The sequence below is a fragment of the Passer domesticus genome, chromosome 9, assembly GCF_036417665.1.
Source record: "Passer domesticus isolate bPasDom1 chromosome 9, bPasDom1.hap1, whole genome shotgun sequence".
Classification (NCBI taxonomy): Eukaryota; Metazoa; Chordata; class Aves; order Passeriformes; family Passeridae; genus Passer; species Passer domesticus.
Genome location: NC_087482.1, coordinates 357070 through 373235, shown reverse-complemented (window position 1 = coordinate 373235; position 16166 = coordinate 357070). Strand labels below are relative to the sequence as shown.

At 47.9% G+C, this 16166-nt stretch overlaps 1 protein-coding gene across 1 annotated transcript in view; it reads right to left on the bottom strand.

The window, feature by feature from the left end:
• Positions 1-16166, bottom strand: part of SUSD3 (sushi domain containing 3) — a 33275-nt gene that overhangs the window by 15869 nt on the left and 1240 nt on the right. Inside the window, exon 3 of the mRNA XM_064433244.1 lies at positions 10208-10919. Within this exon, the coding sequence (XP_064289314.1) occupies positions 10208-10919 (712 nt within the window). The remainder of the gene's footprint in view (positions 1-10207; positions 10920-16166) is intronic.

Below are 16166 nucleotides of genomic sequence, written 5' to 3'. Positions count from 1 at the left end.
ATTAGAGAGGTGGAGGCCCTCTGCTCTGGTGACAGGGTGGAAGCACTGGAATTGTTTAGCTGGAGAAGAGCAGGCTCAGGGGAGACCTTAGAGCCCCTTCCAGTGGCTAAAGGGCCCATGAAAGAGCTGGAGAGGGACTTTGGAAAAGGGCCTGCAGGCACAGGACAAGGAGGAATGGCTGAAACGGTAGATTTAGATGGGATATTGGAAAGAAATTCCCGGCTGTGAGGGTTGGGAGGTCCTGGCACAGGGTGCCCGGAGCAGCTGTGGCTGGCCCTGGATCCCTGGCAGTGCCCAAGGCCAGGTTGGACAAGGCTTGGAGCAGCCTGGGACAATGGAAAGTGTCCCTTCACATGGCAGGGGTGGCATTGGATGGGCTTTAAGGCTCTTTCCAACTCAAAACCTCCCGTGATTCTACAGTTCTATGATTCCGGTTTCTGCAGCTATTTCTGCAGTTTTTTTGTAGAGCAGGAGCTGATTTATACAAACACAATTCTCAGCTTGGCCTCATGCTGAGAGGATATCCAGTGTTCAGAAAATCTCTGAATCTGATGCTGCTGTCTGGCAGTGCAGAATGGCACTGGCTACAACATACAGGTTAATTGCATATGACAAATAACTTTCGTCAAAGTAAAGACAGACACTAAAGCACAGTGTCCTCCATAAGCTCTTAATTCACCCAACCTCTGGGTTCAGAAATAAACACATACATATTTTCCAGGCAGTGAAAAACAGAGAGTAATGTAAAAATTAAAATAATCCAAAATATCTCTTCTCAGTTACAGCCAGGATTATCTATATTGCAAAACTGATTTGTCAAAAAGAGGAAGCATATGGTTTCACTATCAGCAAGCTGTGGGTTTCTGTTTGCTGATAAGAAAAAGAAATGAGAGAGCAACGTAGGCATACCTGCCTGGTAAACATTTCCTGTGCCCCTTCCACAGCAAAACAGTAAGTAAAATCAAATAAATTGCATAAGTATCTACCAAAATTATCTAAACTACAGAAGTAATTACCTGGAAACATGTTAGCAAGGCTGCCGCTTGCTGTCTGTGTGGAAAGAGAGTGATGCACAGAGCAACGTCTTCACCTCATTATTCCCAGACACACAAAGGTCACCCCTTTGCATTGCTTACTGTTGGCAATTTAATACCACTAAAATATGCTGGAATAACTAGATGCCAGAAAGAAAGAGAACACTAGGCTCTGTCAACCATGTAGAAAGCAAACACACCAATATTATTGCTGCAAGGCTCTTTTCCTACAGAAGAACACCTCAGAAACTGGTGTCCCTGAAATCACAGGCATTTTAAGCATCCAGAGCAATCTCACAGAAGAGCTCTGGGAAGAGCTCACTGTGTTAAAAAGCAAAAGAAAAGCAGCTAGAAGTGAAATATGAAATAAAGCAGATGTAGCAAAACATCTTGTATAGAGTGAAACTGTCTGGCCCTGGCACTGGTCTCCTCACCACCATGCCTTTCCTTTCTTGCAGAGCTGGCCTCGAGTCCTGCCGGGGCTGGGCTTTTAAACCAACAAATGGCCACCAGGATCTGATCCTCCCATGAGAAAATCCAGATGCTAGCATGGCTTTTAAAGAAGTTAATGTAAACATGATACCAGACCTACAGTAAAAGAGCAGGGCGAGACCCAAGCTATAGAAGCTGCAGAGATTAACCGAGGTCCCCAGTTGTGCTGCAGTCCCTGGGAAGCTGCTGTGGAGATGTGGGAAAGTTCTTACAGACCTGTCTGCCTTCCAACACACAGGTACAGCACTATAAAATTATCCCCTGGGGGAAGCTTTGGAGGTTCAGATGTGGCACAAACCACATACACCGAAACACAGCCCTCTGCACACCCATCACTGCAAGGACCACCTCAGAGGCAGGGTCAGGCTTGGCCACCACTGCTCTGGGAGCTTCACACCCCAGATTCTGATGGGGACCTGCAAGAACTGAACAGCAGCCACAGGACTGCTTCTCTGGGTCAGTCGCATAGAGGAACATCTGGACAACGGCACAGGGTAAAACTTGCAGGTACCTAAGGAAGGCATCTGTCACAGCACATTACCTGACAAAAGAAATGCAGCTTATTAATATGTGGTTCTGGCACCTGCCTCATATCAGCATTTCTGAATGAAAGTATTTCCCATAAAACATTCTGTGTTTCTTTGATAAAACTATTTTTAAAGTGTGAAAGATGGAACCCAATATCTGATGATTCTTACAGGCCACCATCAAACATTTGTAAAAACACTTTTTCAGAAAAGCTTGTTCTCCCATTAATATGTAATTTCCATGCAATTAAGGAGAGCAAAAAGGTCTTTAAAGAGAATATATTTCTGTATTTGCAAATCCATGCTTAAATAAGCTCTCTGCTCCCACCTCTGTTATAGCACATACCTCAAGTTCACTCCTACCCACTTCCTTCATTTTATTCTGTGGTCTGTTTTGTAGGTAAAACTGATTTTTCAGCACATGTAATTTACAACATGCAAGGGTTCAGGTGCTGAGACTCCCACATCCATCACATTTTGGGCAGCATTGCTTTCATGGAATCACAGAATGGTTTGGGTTGGAAGGACCCTTAAAGTTCCATCCCCTGCCATGGGCAGGGACACCTTCCACTATCCCAGGCTGCTCCAAGCCCTGTCCATCCTGGCCTTGGACACTTCCAGGGATCCAGAGGCAGCCACAGATGCTCTGGGCACCCTGTGCCAGGGCCTCACCATTCTCTCAGGTCACCATGGGACCTGCAACATGGGAGTCCCAGGGCAAGTGTGCACTTTACCTCTGCCACCAGTTTCTGTTCTCAGACAGGTTTTGGCGGGCACATCCTTGCTGGTGCCCTTCATTGGGCCAGTGAAGTCTGTGTGTTTATAATTTCAACTTTCACCATTATTTTTTCCCAGTACTCATGAATAATCTCTCATTCATTAAACAATTGTAACATTTCTGCAGAGGGTGCGAAGTGATCCACTAGCTGGAAAGCCAGCCACTGGAGAAGCCAAAAGAAATGCCAGATGTATTTCCACAGGGAAAGCACATCTCTGTTAGGAGCCATGGATAGAGGAAGGATGAAGGATGCCCCACCAGAGAAGTGGACAGGACAGAGGTGGTGTGCTGCCCCATGGGAAGCCTCCTGCAGCATCCCTGGAGGAAGGGCAGCATTCCTGCATGTCCCCTGCCCACCCTCAACATGCTCCTTTCTCCTCCACTGCTCTGGGTGCTGCAGGACACAGAGCTCAGCCTGGCTGCATATTTGCCTTGCCTGGCTCTGGGTTATCTGCCTGCACCAACTCTTTGATCTGGCTTGTGCACAGCGACATGCACATGCTGGGGTACTGAACAGGGCTGATAAGAGCAGACGGGCCTGGATGATGTGGCCGGTGGCCTCTTGCTTATGTGCAACACTTGCCAGACTGGGCACAACCTTTATGGATGGCTGGGGCCACACTGCACTGACCTACCTTGACCAGAAAAGTTCTCAAGGAGGAAGGGTCCAGAGCTGGACAAAAAACATTTCAGTCCCTAAAAATCCACCCCCAATGTGAAATTTTAGGTGGACCAGATGGCTACTTGACGGTTATATATTAATTTTTTTGCCAAAAAAGCTTAAAACATAGGAATTGCACTTCCACAAATAACTGATTTGTAAAGAATATAGAAACTTTCCAACCTTTTACCTTTGAAGCCACTTTCCTGTTTTAAAACAGATGATGGAATATAGGTTTGTTATTCTTCATGAGGAATTTCCAACCACCCTGTTAAGCAAAACAAGCCTGGATGATACAGATCTTACCTGCATTCCCTCCCCTTGGCTGACCCATTTTGGCTTCCCTAAGTCTTTCCCAAGAGCAATCTGAAGCTAACCCTGTCCTTGGTTTGCTGTGTTAAGCTGTGAAATGCATATCACAGAGCTGTGACCTAGCATCCACAACTGTCAGCAAGAATTTCTGTGAATAACTGATTTTTCAGATACCAGTCTGAAAATGTTAGCAATAGCATGCCTTTTATTATGGTGAGAGAAGTCACTCATGGGCTGAGAAACCAACAGCCCATTTAAAACCCCTCTCTGTGGTTTTATTATTTTTTATCTTTCTTCTCTCCTGGTTGATTCTTTTCCTGACAGAGTCTGGCTTTCCTATTCTGGGCTTCACACAGAGAAACATGCAGCCAGCAGCTTGGCCACAGCCACCAGAGCAACCTGCAAACTGCTCAGTGAGAGCCATGCAGAATCCTGCCAGGAACTGCTCGGGCACAGCAACGATTAACAGCACAAGTCAATACACACACCTGCTTTCAGCGTCCCTGGACACAGGAATTGCTGCAAGATGGCACGAAGACTGACAAGAATGCCAGTATAAAGACAAGGAACCAGTGCACTGTGTTTGCTTTTTCCCATTTAAAAAGTCAAGGACTGCAGGTGAGTTATGCACAGAATGACAAGCAGCTCAAAAGAGCAGAGCAGAGAATGGCAGACCCATGTCCTGTCCTTCCTTTGCACATGGCTACACCTGAGAATTCAGCTTCTGGGCTGAAACAGATTAAAATGAATGAAAACCTTAGTCCTAATCGAAATTTCTGCAGGTATTAAGAATAATGGGCCAAACACTAGAGCCTGTGAAAAACTGACCCTGGTTTTGTGGGGCACCACTACTTAGAGCAAAGTAGAACCCCTGTGTCCAGTCCAGATGCCTCTTTTGACCCAATCAAATAGCAAAGATCTTGGAAATAACTGTGGCTGTAAGCAAAAACCTTCCTGGGTGTAATTCTGCTTTTACACGAAGGCACACATTTCTGCTCTTCTGAACAGGAAAAATCAAACCCCAAAATGTGCCCTTTGCACCTCTCTGAGGTTCCACAGGCCAAATCATCCCCCCACACACTGTTCCCAGCCCACACATGCACTCAGGGAATTTTGTACACCATCCCTTCACCCTACTCAACTTCTGTCCCCATTTTGACCTCTCCTCAAATTCATTCCAAATCAAAGCTACTCTGCTTAGGAGTCTGGAATACATGAGCAGCATTGTGACTGGCTTTATTTCATCCCAGAAATAACAATGGAATAATCTCTCCCAGGTCTATTGGAGGAAAGGCAAGCAGTTAACTCATCCCTTTCCCCAACACTGCTTCTACTAGCCACCACCACTCCTATCTGGGCTAAGGTAGCTGTGACTGCTGTCCCCACAAGCAGCTACTGACCCCCCTAAAGATGCTGCTGGGCCACAGGGCCTCTGCTCTGCTGCAAAGGTCATTTGTAGTCCAGGCACCAGCTCAACCCCATCCCTGAGACCCTCAGCAGACACAGGAATTGATTTATTTTGGGGAGCAGTTGCTCATACTGCAACTTCTGCATTTCTCTCTGTCATCTGACAACCAAATGAGAGGCAGACATTCACACTGACTGCAAAATCGCCTCTCTGCCAATCCTGATCCACTCAGCCACTCAAAACTGTTCTTTAGAATAACATGCTTGCTTATCTGCAGCTGCATTTCAAAGACAGCGTATCAATAAAATGCCTAAATGAAAACTAACATTTCTCCTATATGTTAGCTTGTCTCCATCATAATATTGAAGGCAGGACTCTACAGTGCACATAAAAAGTCAGTGGCAATCATGATTAATAAGCAAAATCACGCCAATTCTACCATAGTTACAAATCTCTTTGCTGTAGAGTTGCAGTGATTCTTGGGGATGCTCTGCTTTTCCAGGGGAAAAGTCCAAGGAAGTCCTGGCTCTGACATAGTGGGACCAGCAAAACTGGCAGCAGTTTTTTGCCCTTTAAAATAGACCATGCCACACCACCCAGAAAATGCTGGGCTAACCACTGTCATTGGGGTGCTTCTTTATTTTAAGACTGACTTGTGATTTTTCAAATTTCAATATTTTGGATCCAAAGCATTCAGCTCACCTCATTCATTAGCTGAAATTCAGAAGTCTCCTAACAGTCTGTCTCTCTAGCCTAGCCTAAAGTAGCTAGGACGAAGCATGGAGAATACCACAGGGAACAATCTTGCACTGTGCAGGACTCAGAAAACCCAAAAGCTCTCTTCTTTCTCTATTTTGTACTGTACTAATGCTTAAATGACAAGCACAAAAATCCTTCCCTCAAAGCAATAGCAGTGCCTGGTGCAAATGCCTAACCACCCAGATTAACTCCTTGCACTGCAGGAGATAAAGCCAATTAGCTGACATTCTGCAACTGTCACTTCTTTTACATAACTTAATACAAAGTTTGACTTTGAGCTCATGGGAGAACAAGAAAGGAGAAATAACCCTGGAGAAATTACAAACCCATATATTCCAAGTTGTATCACCTTCTGCCCTGTGGAAATGGAAATTTGGATCCATGCTTTCTTCTGCAGCCTAAAAACAGAACCACATCTGAGGATCGCAGGGACAAGTTGATAAAATTCTATGCATCTGTACTGTAGAGCAGCAGCGCTCCTGGCTTTGAAGAACAACTTTGTTTTTGCTGTCCTGGAAGAGCAACTGTAAGTTTTTAGTAACATGACTTCAGTCTCTGCACTGCCAAGGAAACTCACTTCAGAAAAACTTAAAGTTGCTCACAACAAAAGAACAGATAGCTTAAGTCACATCACAGGTACATCCACCCTGGTACCGGCATCCCACCGCAGCCACCAACATCCAGGCTACAACTGGGCCAATACAGGCTGTCACGCCCCTATCCTCCAGCAAACTGCAACTTCTATCTGTTCTAAGCAGGAGACCCCATCCCTTTCTTTCAGTGGTGTCTGCTAGATAATTTCTTCCACAACTAGGTCTGAATAGAGCATTCACTGCAGCCTGCAGCATTTCCCACCTCATGAAACCTCTCCCCTTCCCTGGTCTGGAAAGTGGAGGAAAGCAGAACCACAACTACAGACATCAGCCCAGCAGTTAGACCTGGGCTGTTGTGTAAATTTTTACTAATTTAAAGCCTGTCATAATGAGTGTTTCTGCCAGATCCTGTACTTATTGTCCCTCTGTCTGTGGCTGCACTGATGTTTTTGTCAATCCATCTCTATGTTGGCAGAAGTATGTGCTACCTGGTCTGAAAAAGCTACAGAATGGTATTAAGGAATGAGAGGAACCACAGCAAAAAAAAAAAGGTACCACCCTGGATAACCAGAGGGCCAGAACCTCCGACTTCAGCAGACTAAAAATAATGATATGCCTTTGTGCTCCTCTCTCTTTTTCCTGTTTCACCCGAAAGACCCCAGTATAATTTGGAGAGCTTCAGAGGCGGCAGTACCTCAGTGGCATGGGCTGACAACAGCACCCTGCTCCATGGTGATTCCCACAGGGCAGGAGAGTGCTCAGGTCACCTGGCACAAGACTTTCAAGATCTCAGAGGCTTTTCCAGAGAATTTACGGTGCCCACAGAACACTACCACAGCATGGCAGTAACACTGTAAATGCCGCTGTGACAGCACAACAGCCACAGGACAGAAGGCTTCTTCTCAGCTCCAGACATCTGTTGTACTCTTCCCCTGCCCCGTGCTCCTGCCCTACACATTTGCTGACCTTCCTTCAGGGTAAGCCAGGCTAGGCTCCCACAGCTCCTCAGGGAAGCACATCGCTGACTCTCCCCAGTCAGAGGGTGGGATCATTCTCCCTGCTCCTGTCAGTCCTTCAAAAGAAGGCAAGACCAGGAAAAGTGCAGGGTGTTGGAATCGCACAGCTGTTCTCAAGAAGCTCTAAGACCTCTAAATACTACAGGCATCAGGGCTGTACTAAGGAACTTCCTTTAATTTCTCTCTCATTCATGCGTTAATTCAAATGGAAATCCTGCCACATTTTTTTCATCCTCTCAAAAGGAACATGTGAGGGAGTTTATCTGTGCAAATCTTTATTATCACCTTATTGCTCATGATCTGAAATAATGTAAGGGGGTACTCAGCATCAAAAAGGATCACCAATAAGGACATGATGCAATGAAAGATACTGTATAAATACTGTGCAACAACTGGCAGCAAACACTAATGTATAAATAACATGGTCACATTTAGATGAACAAGAGTTTGATTTAAAATTATACAAGTAGCTATCATTTTAGCTGTCTAAACTGCTTAGGGTTGCCAGCAGTACATACACCTGCCTCAATAGTTCAAATGGATTTTTGCGAAGGGGAATTGCACCATGGAAAAGCCCCATGATGCAGCAGAGAGCGTGAAGAGCATGAAGAGTATGAAGAGACGATATCTGGCTAAGGTCTGGCAAAGCTGCATGGCTCAAGCATGACTGCTGGTCCTACAGCCAAGCCCTGATCCAGCATATTCCAGTTTAGCACCTTACTGAGAACTCCTGCGCCACAGTTTTGGTGTAGCTGGCTTGGAAAAAGTGGTCTTTGTTGTCCTGGCTGAGAGGAGCCAGGTCTATAGATATCCAATGGATTAACTGAGGGTGGATTTCTAGCTTAAACACCAAACAGTTTCTGGCAGATTGGCATTTCTAGATGTTTTGCCACAGATCTACAAAGAGCAAGATTAACCTACAAAGAATCAGAAAGGCTGAGTGTAACACAGGACATGCCACTTCCGAAACTCCTTTTAGTGTGGGCAAACCCAGCCCCACAAGACTTTGACACACCACATAAAAGCAGCCAAATATACATTATTTTTAAAAAAGAAAAAAGTCAGTAATTAGCAACACTATCAGGCTAGAGCAACAGAGTCTACCCTTGTGTTTGAATTAATTCTCTAAGCACATTTCCCAGAACTTGTTTTGCGTTTTCAAATTAACTTCTATATTAAATTCAAATTAAACAGTCAAGCACATTCAGAGGATACAATTTAAAGCATTGCTATGCTACTAGCCCAAATACATTTGCCAATTTCTATAGGCACAACAAAATTAGGTCATTAATGAAGTTTGTTAGAACTTCACGAGCCAAATAAATTGCAAGGATATGAGAGAACAGGCTGCACATGAGAAGGAGGTCCCTGGATTTTAGCAGCACTCAGCTCTGCTTGCATTGAAGACAGAGAAAAGCCCATCTACTGTGTGATCTGAAGAAAAGAGGAAGAAACCCCAGCAAGAAGCAGGTCACCACAACTGCACCAAGCTCCAGCATCCTTCCATCTCACCTTGGTCCTGGACTCCAGAGGTGGCTGTGGCCGGGAATATGCATCTCCTGCTGGCCAGGCCAGCAGGTCCAGACCCTGGTTCTGCTCTCTCCAGGCCCAGACACCCACCAACACCACAGCCCTGTGCAGCAGACATCTCCCACCAGTTCAAACCCTCTGTCACCTCGCATTATCTCCAAATTATCGAACCCACTTAAGCCAAAGAGGTTTTGAAAGGATGTTGTGGAATTTGAAAAGATGTCTATGCAATCGAATTGAGTAGCAAAACTCCAGGGAAGAGAAAGATAAGAAGGAAAAAGCTTTGACTGGTTTCTCATTCCACCCCTCAATGCATTACCATATTCCATTAAAGCACTGATATCTTAATTTCCTTCCCAGCCTGGTGATATGCGCCCAGGAGCGATGTCTCTGAGAGCCAGCACTTTCCATCCTTGCCAGACAGTCCCCGGCGCCCGTGGCCATCCCAGCGACTGAACCCCAAACTTCTATCACTGAACCGCAGCGCCTCCTCTTTGGAAGCAGTCACACACACCCCCGCCACCCAGGGCCCCAGCAGCCCCCCGGGTGAGCCGCTCGGACGGCTCTGGAGCGCGGCTGCTGTGCGCAGCCCCGGCGGCGCTCGGCCCCTCCGCCCGAGCCGCACTCCAGCCCTGGCCCCGCTCGGCGCCCCGAGTGCAGCCCTGGAAGAGCTGTCCCAGGGTCGCCGGGACCTGCCGGGACCCTCCCGTGCCGGGCTGGCTCCGGGACGGCTCCGGGACACTCGTCTCGAGGCGTGCCCGAGAACTCCAGGGTGCGGATCACTGCCCCCTCCGCGCTCCGCGGTTGCCGGGACCGGCCGGAGGCGGCACGGAGCGGGACGACAGGGCCGGGGGGTTCCGGAGCTGAGTGGGAAGGTAATGCAACCCCGGCTGCGGTCTCCCGCGCCCCTCCCCGGGGGCATACAACACCTCTGCCCAGGGATACCGCAACCTGCCCCGGTCAGCCCGCATCCCTACGCGGGAGACATCCTGCACCCTGATCGTAATTCGCCGCTACCCCCGCTGGCATCCTCCCTCCCCTCCGCTGCGACGCAGGAGGGAACTTGTGCGAGGAACGACGCGGGACCACGCTCGTACCTGCGTATCCGCGGGGGCCGCCGCTGTCCCGCCCCGGCGCGGAGGTGCGCGGAGCGTCCAGCCCGGGTGTGGTGGAAGCCGGCATGGCTCCGCCGAGCGCTGCCGAGCCCCGCCGCGCCGAGCCGCCCAGCAGGTGCGCCGCACCCGCCCGCCGTTCGCCGGGGCCGGCCCATCCCTGGAGCCCGGCCGGGAGCCCGCCCCGCGGCCCCTCCGCGACACCCGCGGGGCGGGGGAGGAGGGCAGCGGAGCGAGAGGCGGGACCGCTCGGGGCTGGCGCAGCCGGGCGGCCGCCGGAGCCGCCGTGCCCGGGATAGCGCCGTGCCCTGACAGCCCCGGGGTTTGGCCTGGCCCTTCCCCGGCCCGCGCGGCACCCCACCAGCGGCCAGGCGGGGACGTTGCAGCGGCCGCGACGCCGGGCAGAGACTGCCTGCTCCTCGCTGCCCGCCCTGGCTAACCTGTCTGCTGCCTGTCCCTCGCTGCCCGCCCTGGCTAACCTGTCTGCTGCCTGTCCCTCGCTGCCCGCCCTGGCTAACCTGTCTGCTGCCTGCTCCTCGCTGCCCGCCCTGGCTAACCTGTCTGCTGCCTGCTCCTCGCTGCCCGCCCTGGCTAACCTGTCTGCTGCCTGCTCCTCGCTGCCCGCCCTGGCTAACCTGTCTGCTGCCTGCCCTGCTTCCTGCCTGCCCCCCGCCCGCTGCCTGTCCTCCTCTACTGCCTGCCATCAGTTGCCGATGCAGCCAGGCTGGTGCTCACAGCCTGCAGAGCCTCAGATACCCCAGTCTGGCTCTCATGGGTCTGGTCTTGCAAACACAGTATACTGCTCTGTATGTGGTTATATTCCAGGAGCAGAATCTCTCACATACATCCAGTTTATGGTCTGCAAAGTTGTGTTTGTTTTCAGTGGGATCTGCAACTAAACGCACTGGATGGTTCCCAGATCCATCATCCTATCTGCGGCTGGGTGGCACACACAAACATGCACAGGTTACTTGGTGAAACCCAAGTGCCTTGCACATGCTGTGTGTGTCATTTTGTGCTTGTCACATCCTGGACACGCCACCCCCTGCCACTTACTGCCCTTGCAGCATTACCACCATGTGTCTGGGTCTCAGCAGTGTTCATTGAGATCCTTGATTTGCTGACACTGGCAGTGGATCCAAAAAAGGCCTTTAATGGTCTGCACTGTGTGTCCACAGAAAACAAGAGGAGGAACCACTGATTCTGCTGAAGAAGCTCTGTGTGTTGGTACTGAGCCTATAGTCTAGGGCCCACACCAAGCACTGGTGCTATTAACACTCCCTCCACTTGCTATACCCTCTCATTATTTTTTTCACCTGGAAGTAGAAGGAAAAAAATAGTCTGCAGGAGCAGATTAGAGAGAGATTAAATTCCAAGGTGCACCAAACCCAAACAGACTGAAAAACCTCTTATGGCTTTTCTGGAAACATCAAATAGAGCAGGATCATGCCCACATGAGATGGTGACACAGCTCAGTGTGCTGCTGGCCATAGCACTCTTTCCTATGAGCTTATCTGTCAGGGAGGCCTCAGGAATATTGCAGATAGAAAGGACTGCTATTTCCATCTCTACTACTAAATCATAATCAAAAAGCAATGCTTGGTCACGTTATAGCAAAACCCCAGCATTTTTGAAAATGCTGCAGCTTATGAATTAGGTTTGTATTTCCAGTAATGTTAAATATTAATCAATCTAATTAAAGTCAACAAGAAACTGTAGCTCCTCAGTCAAGTCCAGTGAAACTGGAGGAATACCAAAGACAGAGAAGCAGTTTTTTTCTGTAAGCCACTACCCCTGCAGCTGCTGTTACACAATTCAAGCTGAACACAAGTGTGTTGCAAGTCAAATCTTTCCTTACAGGCACTCATAGAAGCAAATTAAGCAGCAGCACCTGAATTCTACTCACCTCATGGCAGCATTCAGGTTTGCTTTGTAAGGGAACGTATAACCCAACAGCACTGGTTTTGCTCCACATGTCCTGGAGCACCACAGGCAGCCCTGTGGTGTGATACCCCAGAACAGCATTCACCTCCCTAGGTGGAGGTGAGTGCTTTCATAATTTTTAATGCCTCTGGTTTCACCTTCAGTATCAGGGGAAGCCATGCAGCCTCAGCCACATACTTGCTGCTTTTTCTTAGGGATTATTTAACTGTTGGATTTCACTAAATTGCCCTAAGACATTTCCTTTCCTTAAATCCTAGTTATTAGAGCTGGCTCCAGGCATGCCAAGGGCACAAGACTACTGAAGTGACAGTCCCCAGCAAAGCTGCCTGGATGGCTGCAGGTGCCAGGCAAGGACTGCCTGCCCCTCGCTGCCCACCCAAACAGGGACAGGCTCCCAGATCCCAGCTTTCTAGCCTCCAACATCAGCAAGCTGATCACCTTTCTCCTCTCCTGGCTGGCCCTGCTGCCACCCTTCTTCCCTGAGCCTCAGGAGCTGAGGCTGGCTCAGCTGAGCATCAGCCCTTCAGACCCAGGCAGTGAGTCTTGGGTTTGCCTACGCTGCTCAGAGCCTTAGGCAGACCCTGTTGCTTTTTCTGTAACTGTTGAAAAGGAGAATAGTAGCTCTCGGCTTCAGCTTCTGTTTAATCAGATCACACATGCACAGGTGTGATAGCTAAAAGCTCAGCAATTAGATTGCTGAAAGAAAAATGTGACCTTTAGAATTGATATGTAGTGATGTGTTGGGTTGTCAGATCTGTTGCTGGATCAGTGGTGTGCTGCTGGCTCAGGGAGATAGCTTCACTCTGCCCCCTGACTTTTCTTCTTCCTCCTCTCCCAGATATAGGTTTCACTCACAGTATCACAGGATTAACTAGGTTGGAAATAATGTTTGAGATGACCTAGTCCAACCTATAATCTAACACCACCTTGTCAGCCATACCAGGGCACCGAGTGGCACGTCCAGTTTTTTCTTAAACATCTCCAGGGACAGTGACTCCACCCCCTTCCTGGACAGCCCTTTCCAATGTCAAACCATTCTTTCTGTGAAGAATCTTTTCCTTATGTTAAGCCTAAACTTCCCCTGGTGCAGCTTAAGGCTGTGTCCTCTTATCCTCATGTTGATTGCCTGGGAGAAGAGCCCAGCCCTCACCTGGCTGCACCCTCCTGTCAGGGAGTTGTAGAGAGTGATGAGGTCTGCCCTGAGCCTCCTCTTCTCCAGGATAAACAACCCCAGCTCCCTCAGCCGCTCCTCACAGGACTTGTGTTCCAGACCCCTCCTCAGCCTTGTTGCCCTTCACTGGACATGCTCCAGCCCCTTCATGTCCTTCCTAAACTGGGGGGCCCAGAACTGGACACAGCACCCAAGGCAGGGAGTGGAACAAAATGGGCTTTAATGTTACTGCCAACCCAAACCATTCTGTGATTCTGTGATAGATGTGGGAACAAAGTGTGGTTTCTGTCAGCAAGGAGCAGTGATGTTCCCTGGTGTGGAAGAAACCAACCTGGTCCTGTAGCAGGGAATACTCCATGCAGGGACCTGGAGAGTCCTTTCTGCCAAGGACACGCTGTATGCCCACACCCAGCTCCATTTTGGCTCTTCCAGTGACTCCCCTCGGCTATTAGTGGCACAGAGCTCTGCCATGCTTGTGTAAAGATGGTTAATGGCTGATAACATGTGATCTGCTTGCCTGCTGCAAACTCCAGTGTGTTTTCCTTGTTTCTAGTAGGTGTTAGGGAGGATTCAGCTTGGGGCCACAGCTCAGGAACTATTTTCTTGTATTAACATTAAGTGCAGTCCAGTGCCACAGTATAGAAAAACACAGCAGCACACAGGTACATATATCCCATCAGAGCCTGAAAATGCTAAACTAATTCGAGGAGGGAACTTCTTTGTTCCTTCTTTTATAGAAATTAATAAATACAGTGTGACGGGCCAAGTGGCATCAATACACATTCTGTTTGTCAGTAGCTTGAAAAAACAAACACTCTGAGAACAACCGTTTTTGTCTTCAATCCAAGATAAAATGTTGCTGTGAGCACTCACAAAAACTATCTCCTCCAGCATTGTTTGGGGCTAATCAGCACGATTCCAGTTAAGCTGATATGGTCTTGCAAATTCAATAAATGGGTTTCCTTCTCCTAATATCTACTTTTTACAAATGTCAGGATATTCATTCTATACCTGGTTATTCTCTACCAGAGATGAGCTTCATATTTGATAAGCCTCAGTTAAACATAGAAACAGAATGGTTAGGGGACCTTGAAGTCCAACTTGTTCCACCCCCTGCAATGGCCAGGGATACCTTCCACTAGCCCAGGCTGCTCCAAGACTTATCCAACCTGGCCTTGGACACTCCCAGGAATGGGGCAGCCACAGCTTCTCTGGGCAGCCAGTGCCAGGGCTTTACCACCCTTCTAGTAAAGAATTTATTCCTAATATCCAGTCTAACACTACCCTCCTTTAGTTTCCCTTTGTCCTATCACTATATGCCCTTGTAAATATCAAGTAAATTCCCCTAATTTCAGAGAAAGATCACTCACTTGGTGGAACCTGCTCAGAACCGGTCCTGAACCATGGCACTGTGGTAAGGTTTGTGTGAATTTGGCACACATTATCAAATCCTGGGGAATCTGGTCTGCATAACTCAGAAGAGGATTGAGCTCATGTGAAACCAGCAACTGCTTTAGACCCTTGCATGAGATGCATATTAGATTTGCTTTTATCCCTTCAAAACAGCAACAGGAAGCAATCTCTAAGGAGCATAGTAAAGCATTAGTGTGCTGTTCCTGAGTGACAATTTCATAACAGACTTACAGAAATGCATTATTATCCTAAACTTAGTGCAGACTTCAAAATCAGGGAAGAATTGCTAACATGCCACAAATTTGACACAAAATTGATCTCTCAGGCAAAAAAAACCCCCAAAACCCCCAGCTATTGGAATAATACTGTAGTGTTGGGTTTTTTCTGTGCTAGGAGAAATGGTGGGAAATTCACTGTAGAGGGAGAACATTAACTATTTGCAAGCCAAGACCAATGAAAACCTGCTGGGCCTCGTCTTCAAATGTAGAGTGGACATCTTGCTCAAATTTCCTGAGACAGCAAAAGCTGTGCTGTAAATCGCTGATTATCTCAGCCTTGGCAGAAAGCAGAAATGCTTAAAGATCAAACAAAGCTCTATGGTCGGATCCTCAGCTAATTTAACAGAGAGCTGTAACTAAATCCATTCATTTGTACCAGCCAAGGAGCTGCCCAGTGTCCACTCTAGCAAATAAAGATTTATTTTATAGTGGATGTTCAGTGCTTTTCACAGCTCTGCATTTCCCCTGTGCAGTTTTAAATGAATTGTCACAATTTTATTAAGCAATTTTTATTTTAACCTTTTGCTCTTTTCAATTCACATAGTGGATTTGTCACAGTCTCTAAGTGGTGCATTCAAATATAATTGCAGATGCTTTGCAACATTGTCAGTTTGCTCATTTAGCAAAGGACAGTGACTGAAGGATATGTGTGTCCAGCATCAACTTCAAAACAGACTGAGCTGATATTGGTTAATATTTTTTCTTCCAGCTGGCTTAAGGGACTGAGCAAGAGAAATACTGCCCACCAGCAAAGCCATGCCACATCACTATTGTTCAAGACAGTCAAAATGGCACAAGATGCTGAAAAGGGAAAATATTAAAGTATTCTTTGCCCCAGATATAAACAGTGTGGGACAGAAATGTGAGAAAAAAAATTCCCTGCCCAAGCATCTGCCCTTGACCCACCTCATGTACTGTGTGGTTAAAGAAAGGAGACTCAAGGAGGGGAAACAAATGTGATCAGAGCTACCCAGCAAAGAACAAAGAAACAGACTCTTTAGCTGCAGAAAGAGACACCTGGGAAGACCCAGGAGAGTTCTGTGCAACCTCAGGGTCCTGAGGAAGTTTAAAGGGAAGCTGTTCAGTGCTGCTTCCCAGGCCAGACCTGGAAGGTGCCAGACCTGGAAGGTGCCAGCAC